At 43.9% G+C, this 24,354-nt stretch overlaps 1 protein-coding gene across 1 annotated transcript in view; it reads left to right on the top strand.

Annotated features, from left to right (window-relative positions):
- Positions 1–567: 567 nt before the first annotated feature.
- sh3gl2a (SH3 domain containing GRB2 like 2a, endophilin A1) overlaps positions 568–24,354 on the top strand; it is a 67,466-nt gene continuing 43,679 nt past the window's right edge. Inside the window, exon 1 of the mRNA XM_084188556.1 lies at positions 568–697. Within this exon, the coding sequence (XP_084044682.1) occupies positions 653–697 (45 nt within the window). The 5' untranslated portion in view covers positions 568–652. The remainder of the gene's footprint in view (positions 698–24,354) is intronic.

Genomic DNA, 24,354 nt, shown 5'->3' with positions numbered 1-24,354 from the left:
AACTCATAGCTACCGCGGATACAACGTCTGATAGGCTACATGCCTTTTTAATCTGTGGTGTATATCAATGTCTTGACAAGGTTTTAATGCACATTGTTCTGTTTGGATTTCGTAGGCTATGAAAATAGGAATGAAAGGCCGATTATTGAGGGTTGGGCTCCTTTTCTCCTGGAAATAATAGGTTTAGCTTCAATTGATGTAATTCCCTTCGTGCCAATTGGTTTTTCGTACTTGTCTGCCTTGTCACGTCCCGATTTAGCGCCTATATCCCCTTATACGCCACACTCTCCTCATTTTAAAATGGCGTGATTACAGCGTGTGCCCGTTTTAACATGCCTTGTCGTGCAGTGGTAGATAGACTGGCCAACTCTGTAGCCTACGCTGGTGCTTTAAAAAAAGAGCCTGGTTACGGAGTGCAGACGTCACTGGCGTGTCGTACATGTGGGTTTGACATTCAGTAGACTCTGCTGATCACTGTTTTAGAACGACGGCCCCCGCTCAAAGGAGATTCCCAGTAGTTAAGAGCAATACAGAGGGGTTTTCCTCGGAAGCAATATCATCCCACGCAATTAGGACCCGAGATTCCTGCAAAACAATCCTACAGCAGCTCGTAATCAATCAAGAATCGTCGTGTAAAGCAGCCGCAGGAGCCATGTCTGTAGCAGGGTTTAAGAAACAGTTCCACAAAGCTACTCAGGTAAGCCGCATTGCTGATTCAAATAATACAGGATATAGTCGTGCCTGTTGGATATAGTAGCCTAATCGTGTAGATGCATTGAGAATGTCAAGGGCATTCGTAATCGCTGGTTAATGCTGTGCGAGGGTGGTGTTGAAATGATAACATAACGGTATCTGCCTCATTAGTTATGCGCAGCGTTTTTCCATGGTAGACGGTTTGTAGCCTATTCGTGGTTGCATCATGGCTAAAGCGGATTATTGTGAGGAATTTGCTGTTCCTACCCCAACTGCACTGCATGTACCCCTTCAATGGCGCTCGAATCCCCTAAAGAATTACTTATTTAAAACGACTGGCGCGACGCAGCAATGCGCCACAGGCCGCCTCTTTCTTATCACTCTGAAACATGCAGAGAGAGTGATATATTAACCTTTGACATTCTACGCAGAGAGTGATTTCAGTGCAAAAAAAACAGAATCTGAATTGTTTTCACGATAATCCCGTTGGTCTACGGTCCGTGCCTATCTGGAATCCTTGGGACGTCCCTAGCCGATTGGAAGTTGACATTTACAATGGTTTAGGTTAGGTAGGGTTTACGATTAGGGTTTAGGGTAGGGACGTCCCAAGGTTCCCGTATAGCACTGACCGTTGGTCTACATCACTGACGGTCCGTATAGCACAGATGGTCTGAAAATGTGACGATGGGTTCACCTTCTCCCCTTCACATGAAGTTCCGCCTGTACCGGGGGAAAAACTCCAGCTTGGAACAACGAATTATGTTATTATCTGTGTTTTTACCATAAGGCCGAGACCAGTGCATTATTAAATCTCTGTTATGTAACCATTAAGTGCATCCTGGTTGAAATCGTACCATAACGGTTGCGCACGTTGACCTCGCCGTCCTCTAAAACCGGGCATCTCACGACCGGCCTCTAACTGTCCTGCCAAACTGTCTAGAGTTAGGCCTACTGAATCTAAATCCTCTGCGGGGAGCTTTCTCCAACTTGCTGCCTATGCGGAAAGCCGATATCTTGTATCTGTACAATGTGTGAAGTTATGCGTAATTCATGCATAATTGTAATGTATCACGGTGGTTGAAAAGGATGGACACATCTACACACTGCAATATGGTTTCGGGGCATCCAAATCTCTCAGTGTAGTATTTTTACTGGTTTAAAAATAGACTAAAGCTAATGCTGTTTAAATCACTTTGGACAGATTTAAGACACCATTGGCGATTGAGAACTGTCTGTGCACCCGTTGGCCAGTCCCCAAAAACGCCCGGCTCACCATGGTTCAGTCCAGCCTAATTGATGTCCAGCCTAATTTAGCAGACACTCTTATCCAGAGCGATTTACAGTTAGTGAGTGCATACATTTTTCATACTGGTCCCCCGTGGGAAACGAACCCACAACCCTGGCATTGCAAGCGCCATGCTATACCAACTGAGCTACACGGGACTATAGCCCTGCACTAGCCCCGAGTGTGTCTAACTGAATGGCTTACATTTTATATTCAAGCTGGGTTAACCCCCCTGGAGAGGGTGCGGGGGTGTGCGTCGGAGTGCATGCACTCTCAGCATCAATCAGCTCTGGGCCACACGCAGCAGGAGGGCCTAGAACAGGGCTGAGTCACCCTATCACTCTGGCCATGTCTACACTTGACACTTACATGCGACTTCTGCTATCAGAATACGAAGATCGCATTGAAAAGACGTGTCTAGACGCACAAAAGTCGCTTTGTGGTCTGATTGTGTTCAGTTCTGGCTGACCACTTCAGGAGGTGGTCAGGGATGCATTGTGTGCGGATTTCTCCTCAGTCTGGACGCAATCAGGCAACCGAAAGCGCATACAGTGGGCGACGTCTTCAGCACTCCTCCCACAGAAAACGTGTGTTTTGGGACAGAGAGGCACTTTTGATTATAACGTTGGAGGAAATATGTTCCTAGCATGTAAGGAATGTGTTTGCTGGCCTTATAAATGCTAGCCAGCTAGCTAATATTGTTTGGCTTGAGTTATGCTAACCCGTTTGCAATCCCTTTAGCGTTGCTTGCTAGCTACAGAGGTTAGCTGGCTAGTTAGCTACTGCCATCAGTTGTTGTGTTATTATCATATTTTGCCTATTCCACCGTTCGTAGAATGCATACTGGCATTTGAATATAAGCGGGAAAGGGGAATCCGGACACACTGTGGACACGGTAGACATTTTAATGTAGAATTCAATTTCCATGATCAGACCTCTATGATCAGAATACTAAATCTGCATGAACTGTCAAGTCTAGACACGGCCTCTGTCCTCTTGCACACTGGCTTGCACACTGGCTTAGTACCCCCCCCCCCCCCCCCCCCCCCCCCCACACACACACACACACACACTCCATGAATTAGGCATCAGCTGACAGTCATCCTGTTATATGTGTGTGCAGTCACTTGTTAAGAGGCTGAATCATACAGGAAATTAATACTGCCAAATATTGTACAATTCACAGTATCAGATCATTGAATGTCAGCTGCTTCGATCTCAACATTCTGTTCATGTTCAACACACTTTGGACATTGATGACGTTGTGTCCCATAACTCTTACGCCCCATGCAATGTGTTACCAATGAATGATGCAAGATAATGGTTTCTAATGTATATTAAAGCAGTTTCAACCTGTCAGAGTATATGTACTACTTCCTTGGGAAACAGTGAGATGCACAAATATCCTTGTGTCATGGTTTTGGGGTAGAAGTAGCCAAGCCATGTCTGGGTAGAATAGTGATGTAGTTGTGGTCAGTCACCTGAAGGAGGGAACTGTCTGTCACTGTCACAGTGGGAAACCTTATCTCCCCCCCCATGGGGAAGATGGGTGGATGAACAGGCCTAAGGAGGGGGGAGGGGCTTATGGGTGAGGTTGGTTGGACATTGACTCGTAGAGATATAACTGGGGTGTATTCATTAGTCGGATCGGATTCCGTTGCAAAACGTTTCGAACTGTACATGCAGGTGGAGTTGGTACTCAAAACATTTCATAATGTTTGAAGGTTTACAGTGGCTTGCGAAATTATTCACCCCCCTTGGCATTTTTCCTATTTTGTTGCCTTACAACCTGGAATTAAAATTGTTTTTTGGGGGGGTTTGTATCATTTGATTTACACAACATGCCTATCACTTTGAAGATGCAAAATATTTTTTCTTGTGAAACAAACAAGAAATAATACAAAAAAACAGAAAACTTGAGCGTGCATAACTATTCACCCCCCCAAAGTCAATACTTTGTAGAGCCACCTTTTGCAGAAATTACAGCTGCAAGTCTCTTGGGGTATGTCTCTAAGCTTGGCACATCTAGCCACTGGGATTTTTGCCCATTCTTCAAGGCAAAACTGCTCCAGCTCCTTCAAGTTGGATGGGTTCCGCTGGTGTACAGCAATCTTGAAGTCATACCACAGATTCTCAATTGGATTAAGGTCTGGGCTTTCACTAGGCCATTCCAATACATTTAAATGTTTCCCCTTAAACCACTCGAGTGTTGCTTTAGCAGTATGCTTAGGGTCATTGTCATGCTGGAAGGTGAACCTCCGTGCCAGTCTCAAATCTCTGGAAGACTGAAACAGGTTTCCCTCAAGAATTTCCCTGTATTTAGTGCCATCCATCATTCCTTCAATTCTGACCAGTTTCCCAGTCCCTGCCGATGAAAAACATCCCCACAGCATGATGCTGCCACCACCATGCTTCACTGTGGGGATGGTGTTCACAGGGTGATGAGAGGTGTTGGGTTTGTGCCAGACATAGCGTTTTCCTTGATGGCCAAAAAGCTCAAATTTAGTCTCATCTGACCAGAGTACCTTCTTCCATATGTTTGGGGAGTCTCCCACATGCCTTTTGGCGAACACCAAACGTGTTTGCTTATTTTTTTCTTTAAGCAATGGCTTTTTTCTGGCCACTCTTCCGTAAAGCCCAGCTCTGTGGAGTGTATGGCTTAAAGTGGTCCTATGGACAGATACTCCAATCTCCGCTGTAGAGCTTTGCAGCTCCTTCAGGGTTATTTTTGGTCTCTTTGTTCCCTCTCTGATTAATGCCGTCCTTGCCTGGTCCGTGAGTTTTGGTGGGCGGCCCTCTCTTGGCAGGTTTGTTGTGGTGCCATATTCTTTCAATTTTTTAATAATGGATTTAATGGTGCTCCGTGGGATGTTCAAAGTTTTAGATATTTTTTATAACCCAACCCTGATCTCTACTTCTCCACAACTTTGTCCTTACCTGTTTGGAGAGCTCCTTGGTCTTCATGGTGCCGCTTGCTTGGTGGTGTTGCAGACTCTGGGGCCTTTCAGAACAGGTGTATATATACTGAGATCAAGTGACATATCATGTGACATTTAGATTGCACACAGGTGGACTTTATTTAACTAATTATGTGACTTCTGAAGGTAATTGGTTGCACCAGATCTTATTTAGGGGCTTCATAGCAAAGGGGGTAAATACATATGCACGCACCACTTTTCCGTTATTTATTTTGTAGAATTTTTAGAAATAAGTTATTTTTTTCATTTCACTTCACCAATTTGGACTATTTTGTGTATGTCCATTACATGAAATCCAAATAAAAATCCATTTAAATTACAGGTTGTAAGGCAACAAAATAGGAAAAACGCCAAGGGGGTTGAATACTTTTGCAATGCACTGTACCCATCCAGGGTCACCTTTGTGGCTTTGGCTCATAGTGGTTAAGGTCCAGTGACCTGATCTGAAATCAGTTCTAACAGCTGAAATGATCCAGAACATTATTGTACTGGATGGCCCGGAATCTCAACTGACCCGACATTGACCAGCGTTAACGCTAATGGCTAATTACCTACCAGACCCTGCCTTGCCTGTGTGATTGTGTAGCAGATGCTTTGTGGCATGTATTATTATGTTCCATTTCCCTCCTGCATGCTGTGCAATATCCCTTCTTCACTCAGGCTTTTATGGGCCAGGGCTCTGTCGGGAACAACTGCCCATAAAAAGCAGCTTGTTTCACTGAGGGATTAATTACACACATTTAAACAGTTGTACACACACACACATGCAGACACACACACATACACTGTTCACTCTCTTACGCAATCTCTCACATACACTGTACAAGGGCAACTGCAATGCAGTCCATTAATAATGGTGAGAGAGGGAAGCACGGGGCATGAAGGTTAAAGCAACCAGGTCTCCCTCACTCCATTCCTCCCTCCATCCCTTCACTGGAAATGACTTCTTTAACCAAGCCATCCATTATCTCTTCCTAGAGAAGTTTAATAAGGTGTGATAATGAGAAATAGTCTCTCCGGCTCACTGGGAAACATGGGTGTATTACGTATTTGATTTGGGAAGCAATTAGGATGACTTAGGCCTAGGATGTTTTTCTGTTTATTTCCGAATTGGTTGTGTTATTTTGAGTATTTATAGAGGAAAGTGTGTGTTACGCCATCCGTCAATTTTGCCCTGAGAGAGAGAGAGAGAGATCAGTGTTGAGGAGAACAGATGCTCTCCAAATGCCAGGCTGATATTCCCATGGTAGGATGGCCAGGCTGATATTCCCATGGTAGGATGAGAGCGGCACCATACTGGATCTTAGCCATGGCGTGAATGACTCTCACACGTCAGACTACTGCTGATCCACAGCTACCCACATGAACTAGGCTAACGTTTGTTATGGGGCAAACACATGAACTAGGCCAGGGTTTGTTATGGGGCAAACACATGACCTAGGCTAACGTTTGTTATGGGACAAACACATAATCTAAGCTAACGTTTGTTATGGGGCAAACACATTAACTATGCTAACGTTTGTTATGGGGCAAACACATGAACTAGGCTAACGTTTGTTATGGGGCAAACACATGAACTAGGCTAACGTTTGTTATGGGGCAAACACATGAACTAGGCTAACGTTTGTGATGGGGCAAACACATGAACTAGGCTAACGTTTGTGATGGGGAAAACACATGATCTAGGCTAACGTTTGTTATGGGGCAAACACATTAACTATGCTAACGTTTGTTATGGGGCAAACACATGAACTAGGCTAACGTTTGTTATGGGGCAAACACATGAACTAGGCTAACGTTTGTTATGGGGCAAACACATGAACTAGGCTAACGTTTGTTATGGGGCAAACACATGAACTGTGTGTGCAGAAGTGACAAGCCAAGTCGCTATTAATAACATTGATAATAATAATCTATTAACTTCGTCTTGATGAACAATTAACTTCTTAGATTAGCTCATTAGATGCTTAGTTACTTCAGTGCTATGCAGTGCTAGAGGCCCCACATGAGTCTTTTCCACTGCCATGTTAGATTCCAAATGAACGGTATCTACCCACTATTCTCTACCCCAGTGGTTCCCAAACTGTGGGGCGGGGCAGTGCAGGCATTCAAACATACTCTTGAAAGTTGTAATAGTAGAATGCACAAGGTGCAATTTTGAAATTGGCGTTTGTTATGGGGCAAACACATGAACTAGGCTAACGTTTGTTATGGGGCAAACACATGAACTAGGCTAACGTTTGTTATGGGGCAAACACATTAACTATGCTAACGTTTGTTATGGGGCAAACACATGAACTAGGCTAACGTTTGTTATGGGGCAAACACATGAACTAGGCTAGCGTTTGTTATGGGGCAAACACATGAACTAGGCTAACGTTTGTTATGGGGCAAACACATGAACTAGGCTAACGTTTGTTATGGGGCAAACACATTAACTAGGCTAACGTTTGTTATGGGGCAAACACATGAACTAGGCTAGCGTTTGTTATGGGGCAAACACATTAACTATGCTAACGTTTGTTATGGGGCAAACACATGAACTAGGCTAGCGTTTGTTATGGGGCAAACACATTAACTATGCTAACGTTTGTTATGGGGCAAACACATGAACTAGGCTAACGTTTGTTATGGGGCAAACACATGAACAAGGCTAACGTTTGTTATGGGGCAAACACATTAACTATGCTAACGTTTGTTATGGGGCAAACACATGAACTAGGCTAGCGTTTGTTATGGGGCAAACACATTAACTATGCTAACGTTTGTTATGGGGCAAACACATGAACTAGGCTAGCGTTTGTTATGGGGCAAACACATTAACTATGCTAACGTTTGTTATGGGGCAAACACATGAACTAGGCTAACGTTTGTTATGGGGCAAACACATGAACTAGGCTAGCGTTTGTTATGGGGCAAACACATTAACTAGGCTAACGTTTGTTATGGGGCAAACACATGAACTAGGCTAACGTTTGTTATGGGGCAAACACATGAACTAGGCTAGCGTTTGTTATGGGGCAAACACATGAACTAGGCTAACGTTTGTTATGGGGCAAACACATGAACTAGGCTAACGTTTGTTATGGGGCAAACACATGAACTAGGCTAGCGTTTGTTATGGGGCAAACACATGAACTAGGCTAACGTTTGTTATGGGGCAAACACATGAACTAGGCTAACGTTTGTTATGGGGCAAACACATGAACTAGGCTAGCGTTTGTTATGGGGCAAACACATGAACTAGGCTAACGTTTGTTATGGGGCAAACGCATGAACTAGGCTAACGTTTGTTATGGGGCAAACGCATGAACTAGGCTAACGTTTGTTATGGGGTAAACGCATGAACTAGGCTAACGTTTGTAATGGGGCAAACGCATGAACTAGGCTAACGTTTGTTATGGGGCAAACGCATGAACTAGGCTAACGTTTGTTATGGGGCAAACGCATGAACTAGGCTAACGTTTGTTATGGGGCAAACGCATGAACTAGGCTAACGTTTGTTATGGGGCAAACGCATGAACTAGGCTAACGTTTGTTATGGGGCAAACGCATGAACTAGGCTAACGTTTGTTATGGGGCAAACACATGATCTAGGCTAACGTTTGTTATGGGGCAAACGCATGAACTGTGTGTGCAGAAGTGACAAGCCAAGTCGCTATTAATAACATTGATAATAATAATCTATTAACTTCGTCTTGATGAACAATTAACTTCTTAGATTAGCTCATTAGATGCTTAGTTACTTCAGTGCTATGCAGTGCTAGAGGCCCCACATGAGTCTTTTCCACTGCCATGTTAGATTCCAAATGAACGGTATCTACCCACTATTCTCTACCCCAGTGGTTCCCAAACTGTGGGGCGGGGCAGTGCAGGCATTCAAACGTACTCTTGAAAGTTGTAATAGTAGAATGCACAAGGTGCAATTTTGAAATTGGGTAGTGCATCATCAGTTCCTCTTGTCATGTTAGTCCTTGCAGACCTTAGAGAGCTATTTATAACTTGTCAGAAATGTCCATATCAACTAGCCCGTGTCAGCTAACGTTTTTTTATGTAGGTTTTTTAGCCCATAGATATTGTTGTAATTTTGTAGTCACTCAAATATCACATGAATACACATTAGACATGGCAAAATCTGTAGAATTGCAAGAACATTTTCTTAAAAACTGCTACATTTTCTTTGCACCCCATGACAAAACATGTTTAATTGCAGAAAATAAGCTTTAAACCTGCAAAATTCTCTCCACCAACAAGAGGGGTGTGAACAGTTTGTGTCATGAACAGTACTTGTGCCCATAGAGATAGACGTGGCCCGTGCCCGTGCGGGATGTTCCCCAATGCTGGAAGGGAGTGAAAAAGTTTGGGAAACCCTGCTCAGCCCCATGTTCTTTGAAGCTAGCCAAGGGGAAACCCTCTTTTTCACCAGAACATGCCCTCCTCAGAACATTGCTTGTGACATGTTCTGTTTTTAGCCCAGGGTAGCTCCGTAGTACAGTGCATCTAATGGTGCTAGCCTGGCTGGTGTGACCCACGTGACTCACAGCACAGGGAGAGCTGTGACACACTGGTCTAGAGGCCATTTTTTCATGCAATTTTAGCTCAGAATTTGAGTGATGGGTTTGATTGGTTCTCTCAAATGTATTAAGGTTGAGACCTCTCATTGTTTGGATTTGAAAATCCAACAGTTGTAATGGAAGGGAGCGGCGCAAGACATGGAGGAGAACCAACCAATAAAATCACAGACCCCTTCATTATCAACACGTCGTGCTGACAACATCAAAGAGCCACTCCAAGCTCTGATGACTGAAGGAGGACTTTGAGAGTTAGGCTGATAGTCTGCCAACAGGTAACTAAAAATACATTCAAAAACATCTACTGCTGGGGGAGGGAGAAAGAAAGAAAGAGAGAGAGAGAGGGAAGGAGGAGAGGAGAGAGGGAGCTTAAGAAAGTGTCTGCAGGGTCTTTGGCTGTACAGAGTTTGGCTGTACGGAGATGGATGTTGTTCTAGATAAATGTCAGAAGGGAAACTCGTATCGCCGACACATTTAGCTGATTCTAATGCTGCCGACATTGGTGATTCTAAGCTATATGGCTACTGTAATCTTCTTATGCACTATTACATGACAGGTTATTCCATTGGCTAATATGGTTGGCTTTGCTACATAGGTGAGAATAGGAGTAAAATAACATGGTCTTTGTTCAATAGAGGTTAGAGTGGAGCGTTTTGAATGTTGTGTGTTAAGTCACTCTTCTTAATGCAGCAGTGTTTTTTCTCTCCACTGCTGTGTCTGATAAATGATTTAGGCCTCTTTTGCTTTCTTCTTCTGAGAGCTACTCTGGCACAGAACGCAGCATGTGTCTGTCTGTGTGTGTGTGTGTGTGTGTGTGTGTGTGTGTGTGTGTGTGTTTTCCTGAGATATGATGCTGCACTATCTCTATAGATTTCAGTAGGACTTGAGCTCACAGCGGTGGTGCTTAGAGCTACTAAACCAGGTCAATGGAAGACGTCAGACATGCTTCCCCACATAGAAATTGAATGACAGATATGAATTCTATGACCGAGGTTCTATTTCTATGCTCCCCCATCACATGGTAGTTATCAGAATAGCATAGACGACAACTTCAATATGATGATGATGATGATTAGTGATTGATAGTCATTTTGATGATGGCTTTATTACTAACTCCATATCTCCAACAAAGGACTGATAGGTGGTGTTTCTGTAACTCCTATGGACTGGTGCAAAACATGGCTGTGTTTCTCCCAGGGTGGAGTACAGGGTTTCCATTGCTCTGCTTTGTCAGCAACAGCTGTGGTACCAGCATGAAGCAACGTGTGGGTTTTTTGTTTTGGAAAGCTGTGTGTGTGTGTGTGTGTGTGTGTGTGTGTGTGTGTGTGTGTGTGTGTGTGCGCGTGCGCGTGCGTGCGCGTCCGAGACAGAGCTATCTTTACATAATATGTGGAGGTGCATTCAACCTCTTATCTATATCAGTCCAGTGTGGGTAGCTGTAACTGAATACTATCTCTCAGTTCTAGACTAGTGCTGTTATCATATTGTAGATATGGTGTCACAACAGCATGAACACACATGAGGCAAGGTTAAGTGTAAATCACAAGTGGAATTGAGAAACTGCAACGGTGGTTCTTTCCTACTTCTTCTTCTCTGTCTCTGTGTTGTTATGGAGAAAATAATAGTTTGGGCCACACAATAACCGCAGTTCTCATAATTAGCGAGAGAGAGTAGTCTATTAAAAGAGAAGTCTGTCTCTCTCTCTCTTTCTGAAGTGTGTGCAGCATTTTCAAAACCTTTCAGTCTTGCATTACTTTTGTACACTTAAGATTACTTCTGCACTAATCTTTAACTAAGTCATACACTTCAATCAATCAATCAAATGTATTTATAAAGCCCTTTTTACATCAGCAGATGTCACAAAGTGCTATACAGAACCCAGCCTAAAACCCCAAACAGCAAGCAATGCAGATGTAGAAGCACGGTGGCTAGAAAAAACTCCTAGAAAGGCAGGAACCTAGAGAGGAACCAGGCTCTGAGGGGTGGCCAGTCCTCTTCTGGCTGTGCCGGGTGGAGATTATAAGAGTACATGGCCATTAAGGCCAGATTGTTCTTCAAGATGTTGAAAAGTTCATAGATGACCTGCCGGGTCAAATAATAATCACAGTGGTTGTAGAGGGTGCCACAGGTCAGTACCTCAGGAGTAAATGTCAGTTGGCTTTTCATAGCCGAGCATTCAGAGGTAGAGAGAGACTCTCAAACAGCAGGTCCAGGACAAGGTAGCACGTCCGGTGAACAGGTCAGGTTTCCATAGCCGCAGGCAGAACAGTTGAAACTGGAGCAGCAGCACGACCAGGTGGACTGGGGACAGCCAGGAGTCATCAGGCCAGGTAGTCCTGAGGCATGGTCCTAGGGCTCAGGTCCTCTGGGAGGGGAGGGAGAGAGATATAATTAGAGGGAGCATACTTACATTCACACAGGACACCAGATAAGACAGGAGAATTACACCAGATATAACAGACTGACCCTAGCTCCCGGCACATAGACTATTGCAGCACTTACAACATGTGGCATTGTGACAGGTGTCCCTTACAGGCATTCGCTCTGCCACCTGTCACTCACATTTCCCTGCCAATCAGAAGATTGGTAGTGTCATTGTTCTTTTGCTGATTGGTGTAAAGTGGTTAATTAAAGGAAGAAGCTGAATCAAACTGAGTGCTGTTTACCATACATTTTGATGTGAGAGATGACAAAGGTATTGATTAATGTTTTAGACTTGTAATGGGGAATTATTTAATTATTACTTCCCTTGTATTTGATTTACTGTAACAAAGTACTGATGTTCTTACCTTTGACCTGTTGAACTGCCAGTATCAAATGTCTGCCAGTGTTGAATGTTATGGTTAAAGTTTGATGCCACACTGAGCCGAGAACACACTGATAATGTCTCTGACACTGTGATTCTGTAGCCGCTGATGTTGTGTCTTCCTCCCAGTCTCTCAGGCTGGTGTTTACAGAACATTTGGTGCCGTCTGATTAGAATATAAAGGGCCCGTCTCCAAGAGGCCAGCGGGATATTTTCTCTCCTTCTGTGCGGGAGGTGTCTTCCTGTTGCAACTTGTATTAAACCTAATTGATTTATGATTGATTATATCTGCGACTGCTCTTCACTTTTGTTCACCTGAAAATCCCCTTTACAGGGAGAGGAAGAAAGGGAGATAGAGAGAGAGATAATCCATCCACTGTAATAGCAATCAGTCACTGCAGCCAAGGGCACACACACACACACACACAATCATATTCCGCCTGACGTTTGTGTTTTCTGTGTGTGCCGAGTTGGAAGAGGGTACAACACCATGTACATCAACAGTGTCTGGAGGAAACACACACCATTAGTACAGTCCAAAGGCTGGCACTAGCACAGCAGACCAGGGGCACTCAGTACATGGGAATCCCCTTCAGCTCCGGAAGATTTAGCTGTGGATTCACAGGATGACCTTGGATTCCTTCTGACATTTTATTCTCATGGAATAATGTCAGAACATTACGTTTTTTTAAGCAACGACAATCATGTTTTGCGATTCATGTGTAGTATTTAGTATATATAGTATTCAGGACCACAGTATAATCCACCTGACAATAATAATGCAGCAACGTATAACATTTAGCATGGTGGCTTTGGGAGGGGTGTAGTGTCTTTGAGTTGAGGAGAGAGAGGCATTGTGGGAAGAGATGTTGGGATATGTCTATTTCAGGATGAAGGGAGAAATTCAGTATTTTAAGTAGGTCTTTGTATAGTTGGATGCAGAATGGTGCATCCGTTGTGATGGAGGATTTAGGAGTGTTCTGTATGCTGTGTGCTTGGTCAATACATGTGTATGTGTGCCTGCTTGTGTGCATCAGTGTCTGTGGGCACTGCTCTCTGTGTGTGTGTGTGGGGCAGCAGCGTTGGGCTCCCTGGATGTGGCTGCAGCCTCCCTGGGGGTCTGTAGGGCCGCAGATTGTGAGAGGAGAGGGTGAGTCATCCGGTCTGCCTCTCCTTCCTCTTTCTCCTCCTCCTGCTGCTAGTCCTGTATACTGCAGTGCAGTGCAGAACAGATCCATCTGGGAGATAAGGAAGGGAGGAAGGGAGGGAGGGAGGGAGGGTTGGGAGGGTTGGGAGGGAGGGAGAGCATGCCAAAACACTGTCGTCAGGGAAACAAAGAAGAGAACAGTAGCTGAGGGGATCAAGTCCCAAACCACACCTGATGTACCTCCACACACAGCACAATCTCTATAGTCATCTTTCACTGATTGGATTCTCACTGCAGCGCTGCCCTAATAGGCTTACATACAGACACACTGCCTAATAGTCTTACACTACAACTTCCTCATGAAGAAATCTGTATTGCTCCTGAAGCCATCTTCAATATACCTTCATCAATGAGAACTTTAAGCAACGACTAACACTTTCTCACCCATCAATCTTGGTCTATTTCCTGGCTGATTGTATTTTCTTCAGAGGTCATAGGAAGATATAGTTTTTTTTGCACCGCTGGTAAAAGTCCATTACTCAGTTTTGGATGGGTGGAGTAAATGCCATTACAGCAGTTGTATTGATTTGAGAAAAGACTATTATCGTGAGAGATGGTGGTGAGTAGCTATGAATCTCCAAAGCTGTCTTTACTTCCTGTACTGAATTTCAGTGAATACTCTTGGGTGAAAACACCCGAAGACCCAAGGATGCATGGGTATCGTTCTGTTTGGAGTGGAGAATGGTCGATTTGTCAATTGAATTGTCCTAGAATGTACTAGCCGACAAGTGTGTGTGTGTGTGTTCGTTCCTTGGTGCGTGTGTGTAGCTTAGTGGGTAAGAGCGTTGTGCCAGTAACCGAAAGGTCGCTGGTTCTAATCCCCGAGCCGACTAGGTGAAAAATCTTTCGATGTGCCCTTAAGCAAGGCACTTAACCCTAATTGCTCCTGTAAGTCGCTCTGGATAAGAGCGTCTGCTAAATGACTAAAATGTAAATGTAAATGTGTGTGTGGGGGTAGTCCAGGCCAATTTAAATGTAGTTCTGCAGTGCAGCAGAAGTGGTGCTGTACACTGGACCTTCTAATCATCCCGATACCTGAAGATATTCCTTACCCCTCCTTTTCATCTGAGCTTTATTTTCTTCTGTCAAAGTAAGAAAGTACCAGTTGTCCCCAGCACAAGGTGCACCTGTGTAATGATCGTGCTGTTTAAAAGTCCCTAGAGTCCATCTAAGTAACATAATTTTAAAAATCCCCTTCAAAATCCGTCAGTTTAAACTAGAGATATCTGCGGTGGAAAGTGACAGCTACAGCGCTGTTTGTCAGACCAGGAGGCATCCTGAAAATCGGTCTTCTCACGGAAACGTCTGTAGCATCCGAATGGTTTGGCCCACTCCATCGATAGGGGAGACGCTCACGAACACGATGGTGTTCTCTGTTTTGCTCTATGACCCCCACAAATGTCACGGGACTCGTCTAAAGTTAAACCAAACGAAATGAATGGAAGTATGGAGGTACATTGATGTTGTACCAACAAAAATAAGGGTTTAAATACTGGATGTCCAAAAAAACTAAAATGTCCTGAACGTTATTATATCTCCTAGATATAGGACAGACACTTTAAAACAATATTCCTTATGATATATTTTTTGACTGTCTTTTTTGCCATTTATGAATGTTTTATTCAATGTGTTTCTATGGGCTATAGTAGGAAAGGCCAAATTCAATATTTTATCAATTAATTTCTTTCAATAATTTCTTTCAACATAAAGGGGTCCAAAAATTCCAAATCAAATAGCTAAGTGATCCATGGTATGACCTTCTTTAAACAATTCCATATGTCAGCTTAGCTCCTCGATCAGCACTCGTACTCTGAAACGCTTTGTGAAAACAGGCCCAGTACATTACATTTACATTTACATTTTAGTCATTTAGCAGACGCTCTTATCCAGAGCGACTTACAGGAGCAATTAGGGTTAAGTGCCTTGCTCAGGGGCACATCGACAGATTTTTCACCTAGTCGGCTCGGGGATTAGAACCAGCGACCTTTCGGTTACTGGCACAACGCTCTTACCCACTAAGCTACCTGCCGCCCCATTAGGGTATGGAGTGAATTGAGCTTGTCAAATACAGAGAACAGGGGTCCTCAGAGCAGGTAGTCCACTGGGCTGCCTCTGGATCAGTATTATAAAGGTTAATATATGACATCCACAGATCCTCTCCCGATAACACTATTCCCTTAGCCCTGGGTTAGATTGGGTTAGAACGCCCCGTAGCTAGGCTACTAATGCCTAGAGAGAGACAATGAATGGTGACATGGACACTGATTAGGGTACAGCTAATTCCACTGATTAGCCTAACGTTCTAAAGTTCTTTCCGTGTTTGTGAATGACTGAACATTGAAAGGGACTCTTTAGAGGCAGTGTGTTGAGGAGGGTTTTGAACTATCCTCTCTCATCATAATGATAGTAGGCTGAAAGTGGTACAGGAGAGAGTAGTTCTATGAGCTAACAGCACAGTCACGGCCGGTCATTACGCATTCATTCCTATCTCAACTTTGTATTTCCCAGTCCCTGTCTTGGAGAGTGATGGCGCCTGGAGAATAGACTAGGCAGTTTGATAGGAGGCAGATATATCAGCTCTCTATTTCTCCTCTGTCTCCCCCCCCCCCCCCCCCCATAACATCAGTATTCAGGCCATGAAAGATGTTTTATTCAGGAGTTAGATGTTAAATATTCTGGGCATCACCTACTGCTGCTGGGAAACACAGGAATGCAGGCTGGGTCTGAGAGGGTGGACTGGGAGGGGAAAGCTCCAGAGGCTTCCAGAAGGAAGACAGGTGAGGGGAGGGAATCCTTAACATATGGTGTTCTAAAATCTGAACATTGTTATGGTATTTTGTGTTTATGGTAGGCTGTTTCATGTTAAGCATTGGCCAGGTCCAAGATGGAGCCAGTATCAGGGACGTCACAAATAGGATGGATTCAATAGGAGTCATCAGTGCTACATCTGTGGCTAGTAAGGCACACCTGCACATGGTGATAAGCCCCAGGAGAACACATACATGCACACTTACACACACACACACACTTTTGCTGTGTATTTAAACATGTGGAGCATCCAGGTCACACAGCTTTATTACCAGAATCCTATTAGAGATAGGATTTCTCCCATCTCACACACACACACATGCACAGTGTCTCTCAGTTCCTAAGGGAGACCAGACCACCCACACATGAGTTATGGATGGTGATTATAGATTGCTGTAGGTACATACAGTGCCTTCAGAAAGTATTCATACCCCTAGACTTATTCCACATTTTGTTACAGCCTGAATTCAAAATGGAATAAATTAGATTTTGTTTCTCATCCATCTACATACAATACCCCATAACGACAATACCCCATAATTATTTTGCACATTTGTTGAAAGTAAGTATTCACAGCCCTGAGTCAATACATGTTAGAATCACCTTTGGCAGCGATTACAGCTGTGAGTTTTTCTGGGTAAGTCTCTAAGAGCTTTACACACCTGGATTGTACAATATTTGCTCATTATTATTTTCAAAATTCTTCAAGCTCTGTCAAATTGGTTGTTGATCATTGCTAGACAGCCATTTTCAAGTCTTGCCATAGATGTTTCAAGCAGATTTAAGTCAAAACTGTAACTAGGCCACTCAGGAATATTCATTGTCTTCTTGTTAAGCAACTATAATGTGTTGTATTGGATTTTTCCCCCAAACATAACACTGTGTATTCAGGACAAAAAGTTAATTGCTTTGCAACATCTTTTGCATTATTACTTTACTGCCTTGTTGCAAACAGGATGCATGTTTTGGAATATTTTTATTCTTTAAAGGCTTCCTTCTTTTCACTCTGTCAATTAGGTTAGTATTGTGGAGTAACTACAATGTTGTTGATCCATTCTCAGTTTCTCCTATCGCAGCCATTAAACTCTGTAACTGTTTTAAAGTCACCATTGGCCTCATGGTGAAATCCCTGATTGGTTTCCTTCCTCTCCGGCAACTGAGTTAGGAAAGACACCTATATATTTGTAGTGACTGGGTGTATTGATACACCATCCAAAGTGTAATTAATAACTTCACCATGTTCAAAGGGATATTCAATTTCAGCTTTTTTTATGTTTACCCATCTACCAATATGTGCCCTTCTTTGCGAGGCATTGGAAAACCTCCCTGGTCTTTGTGGTTGAATATGTGTTTGGAATTCACTGCTCGACTGAGGAACCTTACAGATAATTGTATGTGTGGGGTACAGAGATGAGGTACATTCAAAAATCATGTTAAACACTATTATTGCACACAGGGTGAGTCCATGCAACTTAATATGTGACTTGTTAAGCAAATGTTTACTCCTGAACGTATTTAGGCTTGCCATAACAAAGGGGTTGAATACTTATTGACTCAAGACATTTCAGCATTAAATTTTTTATTAATTTGTAAACATTTTGAAAAACATAATTCCACTTTGACATTATGGGGGATTTTGTGTAGGCCTTTAATCCATTTCAAATTCAGGCTGTAAAACAACAAAATGTGGAATAAGTCAAGGTGTGTGAATACTTTCCGAAGGCACTGTATATGCTATACACAATTTAAGCAAGTTTGCTACAGCAGGAAAATATTCCTGCAGCAACAGGAAATGTGGATAATAATTAATGGAATTTGTGTAGGGGTTGATACATTTTTCGTTTTTCAAAATGGAAATTACAAACTTTGTCAACTTCAAATACACTACATATTTTACATTTACTGCATTGCTGGAAAGTTCTCCTGCAACAGGGTGATCGAATTCAGATCCTACATCTGTAACTATGATGGGTACTGTGTTCAACCTACTGCTCTGTCTGTCTGTGTAATTTATGGACGTGAGCGTAATTCACTGGGCATGTGTCATGGTAATATCAGTGATCTATTGTCTCATTTCTCCTCTGACATGTCAGCCCTGTCAGGGGTCAGGTATTGGACAATAGGTCATCAACCCATAGAGTATTGGTAGTTAAAAGATTTCAAGCACCTTTATTGCAGTGTAAACCCATCGTCAATGAGTAAATGTGAAGGGTGTTGGGGTTGGTTAAAAATGTTGGATCCTTGCATGTGAGTCATTGCAACTCAGTAAGAGAGAGGAAGAAGAGAGGAAGAAGGAAAGGAGAGGGGAGGGTCCTGGTCCTGGTCCTCAGCAACTGTATCACCAGGCCTCATAGAGGAGGAGAGGAGAGGAGAGAAGAGGAGAGGAGAGGAGTAGTGGAGAGAGTCCTCAGCAACTGTATGATCAGGCCTCTGTAACTGAATAACAGGGGAGATCAGCAGCAGGATAATGAATGGTGACCACAGAGACAGAGACAGGGGACCAACTCTGGGGCACTATGTGTGTGTGTAGGCTTTCATATATATGTGTGTCTGTGTGTGTGTGCAGGCTTTCATATAAGCAGTGTGTGTGTGTGTCGGCGAGCATCCGTTCATTCCCATGGACCAATCAGGTCTACCGATGACTCATAGACACCACAGTGGAGCGTGTCATTACTGTACCAGCTGACCTTAGCACTAATGAGCACTCTGCCGCACAAATCCCCCCTTGAGAAACCAGAGAGGTGTGTGTTTGGAGCGTGTGGTATGCATGCGTGTATGTAGGTGTATGCAGTATTGGAGTGTGATTGTGAGTGTGGAATGTGATTAAGCATGTGTGTGCTTGAAGTGTGTCTCTGTACACTTGGGGAAGATCAATCAATCAAATCAAATGTATTTCTAAAGCCCTTTTTACATCAGTAGATGTCACAAAGTGCTTATACAGAAACCCAGCCTAAAACCCCAAACAGCAAGCAATGCAGATGTAGAAGCACGGTGGCTAGGAAAAACACCCATGAAAGGCAGGAACCTAGGAAGAAACCTAGAGAGGAACCAGGCTCTGAGGGGTGTCCAGTCCTCTTCTGGCTGTGCCGGGTCTCAATTGCATACTCCTCACATCCTCTCTACTTTCTCAAAACCCATTGGAGGAGAAGGGAGGGACCTCTGGCTTTTTCATCCAATGGGTTTTGAGAAGGAGACAAGGAAAGAGAAGAGGACGCGAGGATTACGCAATTGAGATCTTTCCTTGGTCTCCCAGGGGTGTGTGCCACAGCCTGCAATGGCTGTGATGTATGGCGTCCATATTAGGAAGTCGTCAGTTGTCAGACTAAAGTATGGATGCTGTAGTATTGAGAAACTCTCATTGTATGGTGATAACCTGTGCCAGTCATAGAAACATACAGGGCATGAACCCTCCACACACACGCATACTTAGACACACACACACACACACACTTCCGCTGGGTTTAAGCATGTGGTACATCCAGGTCACACAGCTTTATTAGCAGAATAGGATTCCCCCCACCTCACACACAAACACACACGTTTGTTTAACTATCCTTGAGGGGACCAAACAATCAATTCTGGTCCCCATAAGGATAGTAAAACCAGAAACACACACACACACACCGTCCCACTCACTACAGAGCTGACCATGAATAGATCTGCAGGGATTATATTCAGATGAATCAAACAGCAGTGATCATACTGGAGCAGTTGGCGGTGACTCAAAGCTGCCATCACATTATCATCATGGGCCTAATCTCTGGAACGTGACACGTGTTGAAATGTTGAACGACTGAACTGCACATGCCTATTCTTTCTTCTTCCTTCCTACCTTCCTTGTTTCCTTCCTACCTTCCTTGTTTCCTTCCTACCTTCCTTGTTTCCTTCCTACCTTCCTTGCTTCCTCCCTACCTTCCTTTCTTCCTTGAAGTACGTCACAGATCTGACATGACTTAATAGGTGAAAGCCGTGTAGCTAGCGCAAATCTCTGATGTCACTAATTATACTTGTTGTCTGTTAGAGATTTTTGGCCCACTCTTGAAATCGCCATTGCAATCTAGCAACTGCATTATCTTATGTTATGGCAAGCCAGATGAGATCCATTCACATTAGTCTCCCATTAGGCATATTTGCTATTCCATACTAGTTATCCTGCAGTTTAAATCCTATCTTCCTAAATTAGCTCCATGGTTTGAGTTGTGTACACACATAAAGACTCTTCATTATCCAAAATGCACTTGCAGAAACAAACAGCTGTGCATTATGGGTAAACACTATCGAATGTTGTGCTTCCCAAAATGAATGAGGGATTAGACAGTTTAGATTAAACGAGAAAAGCCAAAGAAAGGATGTAGGTATTTTTAATCACTGTGTGAGTCACTTAGCTGGAGGGGTTTGTATCACAGCCGTCAGCTGTTGGACATGTTAGAAATGGTAATCACACAGGGGGGGGGTCAGAGACTTGAGAGTTGGTAGGCATGGCAACGCTAAGAGGAGGAAGTTGAATGTGCGGTCCCAGCAGCCTTGGGAGAGTGTGTGTGTGTGTGTGTGTGTGTGTGTGTGTGTGTGTGTGTGTGTGTGTGTGTCCGCAAGTGTGTGGACACACACACACATACACACACACACACACACTGCCCTAGTATGCCACATTCTCCCGCCTTGTACAGGAACACCTTATTATATGTTAATACATGAAATCCTCAAAGGGGCTTTCTCCAGTCATTCCTATGGATTTCCCAGTTGTGTGTTTCTGAATGACTCCTTGGGCACGCTTCCAATTCCCATCAGCCCCATCACCCTGAATGGCTTGCCTTAGAAAGGCTTTGAGAACCAGCAATTGCCTATTCCCGTTATCTCATGCAGTAGTCGTTAAATATGGATGAGTACACACATACCGTACACATACACACGTACACATCACACACACACTGGCTCAATGCTATCTAAAGCTGTCTCAATGCTATCTAAAGCTGGCACAATGATATCTGAAGCTGTCTTAATGCTATCATCTGAAGCTGTATCAATGATATCTGAAGCTGTCTTAATGCTATCTGAAGCTGTCTCAATGCTATCTGAAGCTGTCTCAATGCTATCTGAAGCTGTCTCAATGCTATCTGAAGCTGGCTCAATGCTATCTGAAGCTGGCTCAATGCTGACCGAAGCTGGCTCAATGCTATCCGAAGATGGCTCAATGCTATCCGAAGCTGTCTCAATGCTATCCGAAGCGGGCTCAATGCTATCCGAAGCTGGCTCAAAGCTATCCGACGCTGGCACAGTGCTATCCGAAGCTGTCTTAGTGCTATCCGAAGCTGTCTCAGTGCTATCCGAAGCTGGCTCAATGCTACCTGTTCAGCCTTGCTTGTTTATCGTTTGTTTATCTGTGGGACAATATTGAGACCCGATATTGAGAATACAGAGTGGTGTAATGGATGTCCGTGTGGAGAAAAAAGTATGGAATGAATTATCCTGCTCTGCGTTGATGCTATTGATATCATGTGTGGTATCACCACTGTTCATGTGTGGAGCCCTGAGGCGATTCAGCTAGGAATACACCACTGGACTGCTAGTGTAATGTAATGCAGTGGAGGCTGCTGAGGGGAGGACGGCTCATAATAATGTCTGAAATGGAGTCAATGGAATGGAATCAAACGCGTCGTTTCCTTGGGGTGAATACCATTCCATTGACTCCATTCCACACATTATTATGAGCCGTCCTCCCCTCAGCAGCCTCCACTGATGTAATGTAGCCTCTATCTCAGCCCTACAGTATGGGGTGCGTCTTAATAGTCTACAGTGGCTTCCTCTCTTCGTCTCTCCTTCAGTTGCACTGAGGTGAAGGGACTGGACAGGTGAAAGAACATTTGTGGTAGAAGTTCACCATATTGCTGTCACCTGTGCTGCGTTCTCAGAACTGCCCAGGTGAAGGAGAGGAGACTGGGGGAGACGAGGGGAGGAAGCCACTGACTATTGAGATGCAGCCCTTGTCTCTCCTACTCTGTATTCAGTTGGCTTGACAGTCTGAGCACTGATCTCTGGGTATATCATTACAATCCTGGATCTTATTTCCCTTCCAGTCACGACCTTATCAACAGAGAGGAAATTCAATGAAATATACCCTGATCTGAATGTAATGGACTCAATATCAAATATATTGACAGACATGTGAGTCTTCAAGGGGGCTTTGTAATTACTCACCGCGGGTTGAGTCATACCGATGTCAACATTAGGCATATCTGTTTTTTTTGTTGTTTTTTTATCTGCGCTCGGCTGGTGCTGTCTGATTGACAGTCTGCGGGAGTATTTGCTCAGGTCTGTGAGGATGAGGAATGGGTTTCTGCTGCAGTATTGATTTAGGCGTCCACAGCCGACTGCTTGTCTTTCCCAGCTCCCAGGCAAACCATGAATAACACTACTGCCCTTGATGGTTTGTCGCTGTAGTGAGACGTGGAGGGAACCACTCACATTTATCTTTATCAGACTGAAATGTAGCGAATGTTCCTTTGAGCTCGACTCCATTTATTTTCTTCTTGTTTTATGAGATTAATCTGGAAGGTACAGTTTTTCAATTAACATAGGCCAACTTTATAAACGCCTTTTTATTTATGCCATGAATATTAGAAATGACCGTATCAATGTACAGAGTAGAAGTGGTATATGATATCACTAAGTTAATGTGCAGTGTGCATACTGTGCAGTAACAAAGTAGCTAAGGATAAAGACTGTATGTAATGTACAGTGTGTTGTAAGAAACAAGATGGCCGCCGTCAGAAACTGTTGACCATGGGTGTAATCATTAGTGCAAACAGTTGTTTTGCAACAAAAACAAGTTTCTATTGGACACATTCAGGTAGGTCCCTCCCCGTTGTATTCTGTTTGGTTCCTAGTGAATAAAACCCATGACTTGGTGAAACCTGACACCTTCCGCAGGCTGCAGTGATTCAGAAGCCCCTAGGTAGGAAGTAACCCATGGTCCTCTGGCTGGACCCCAGCCCTCCTGACCAGCCCACCACCCCACCCTCATGGACATACTGTCATAGCATCTGTCACATACCTCTCGTTCTCCGTTCCCATCACTTTTCCTCTCTCCTCCCACGCTTTTCTCTCCCTCTTTCTCTGCTTTCTCCCCTCTCTCTCTCTCTCTCTCTCTCTCGCGCCCTGGTTATGTTTACATCACCTAGCCCTTCCTGTTCCTCCACTTCTCTTTTGCATATTTTATCACTTTCTCTCCTGCTCCCCCTCTCTCCATACCTACAGACCCTGAGATGGTTTATCACCAGCCCCCTGAGAGAGACCCTGAGAAAGAACTGCCATACAGTCAGTCTCCTCCTCTGTTCCTCTCCTCCTTTTTCTCTGCTTTCAGAGTCTAATAAATAGTCTCTCTATACTTCCTTGTACTCCTCCTGGAGCTGTACGTTATAACACCATACATACAGCCCACCACATACCGCCACCCTATAGGAAGCTGTCAGTAACAGTCAGGTTCTTGTCGTTATATTTCGCCTAATGCTACTCTTCCCTCAAGCGACGTTAGCGACTGCAGCTAGCTAAGTGGCTTCGGCTTTACATGTTCTCTCCCAGATTTACATATTTGAAACGTGGTGTAGTGTTCATGTGTCATTAAACCACCACAGAGCTGTTTCACCTTCTACTGTAGCAGATGAAAGGTACTTAGTAAAGATGGTGGTTCAAAGTGGTGCCGTTGACCTGGGGCTGTGCACTCGTTTGACTTTGCGTGTTCTAGCAGTTCATCCTGTCAGTTTGTAATGACTGTGTAGTCTGGGTGAGCGCTTCTAATAGCCTGGAATCCAAACGGATATGTTCTGTTTGTTGTTACTAGGTGAAACAGAACATATCATTTGGGATTCTAGGCTGGGGTTCTAATGGCCCACTATCGATGCCATGGATCTTTGTGACTGTGTTAGGGTAAGGTAGAGGATTTCTCCCTTGGCATCAGTAGTCCAGACCATACCGACACAGAGAGGACTGGTGATGGATTCACCTCCCAG

The sequence above is a fragment of the Coregonus lavaretus genome, assembly GCF_964263955.1.
Source record: "Coregonus lavaretus genome assembly, contig: SUPER_35_unloc_1, whole genome shotgun sequence".
Lineage (NCBI taxonomy): Eukaryota > Metazoa > Chordata > Actinopteri > Salmoniformes > Salmonidae > Coregonus > Coregonus lavaretus.
Note: the sequence above shows the minus strand (reverse complement) of the source record. Positions and strands in the feature narration are given on the sequence as shown.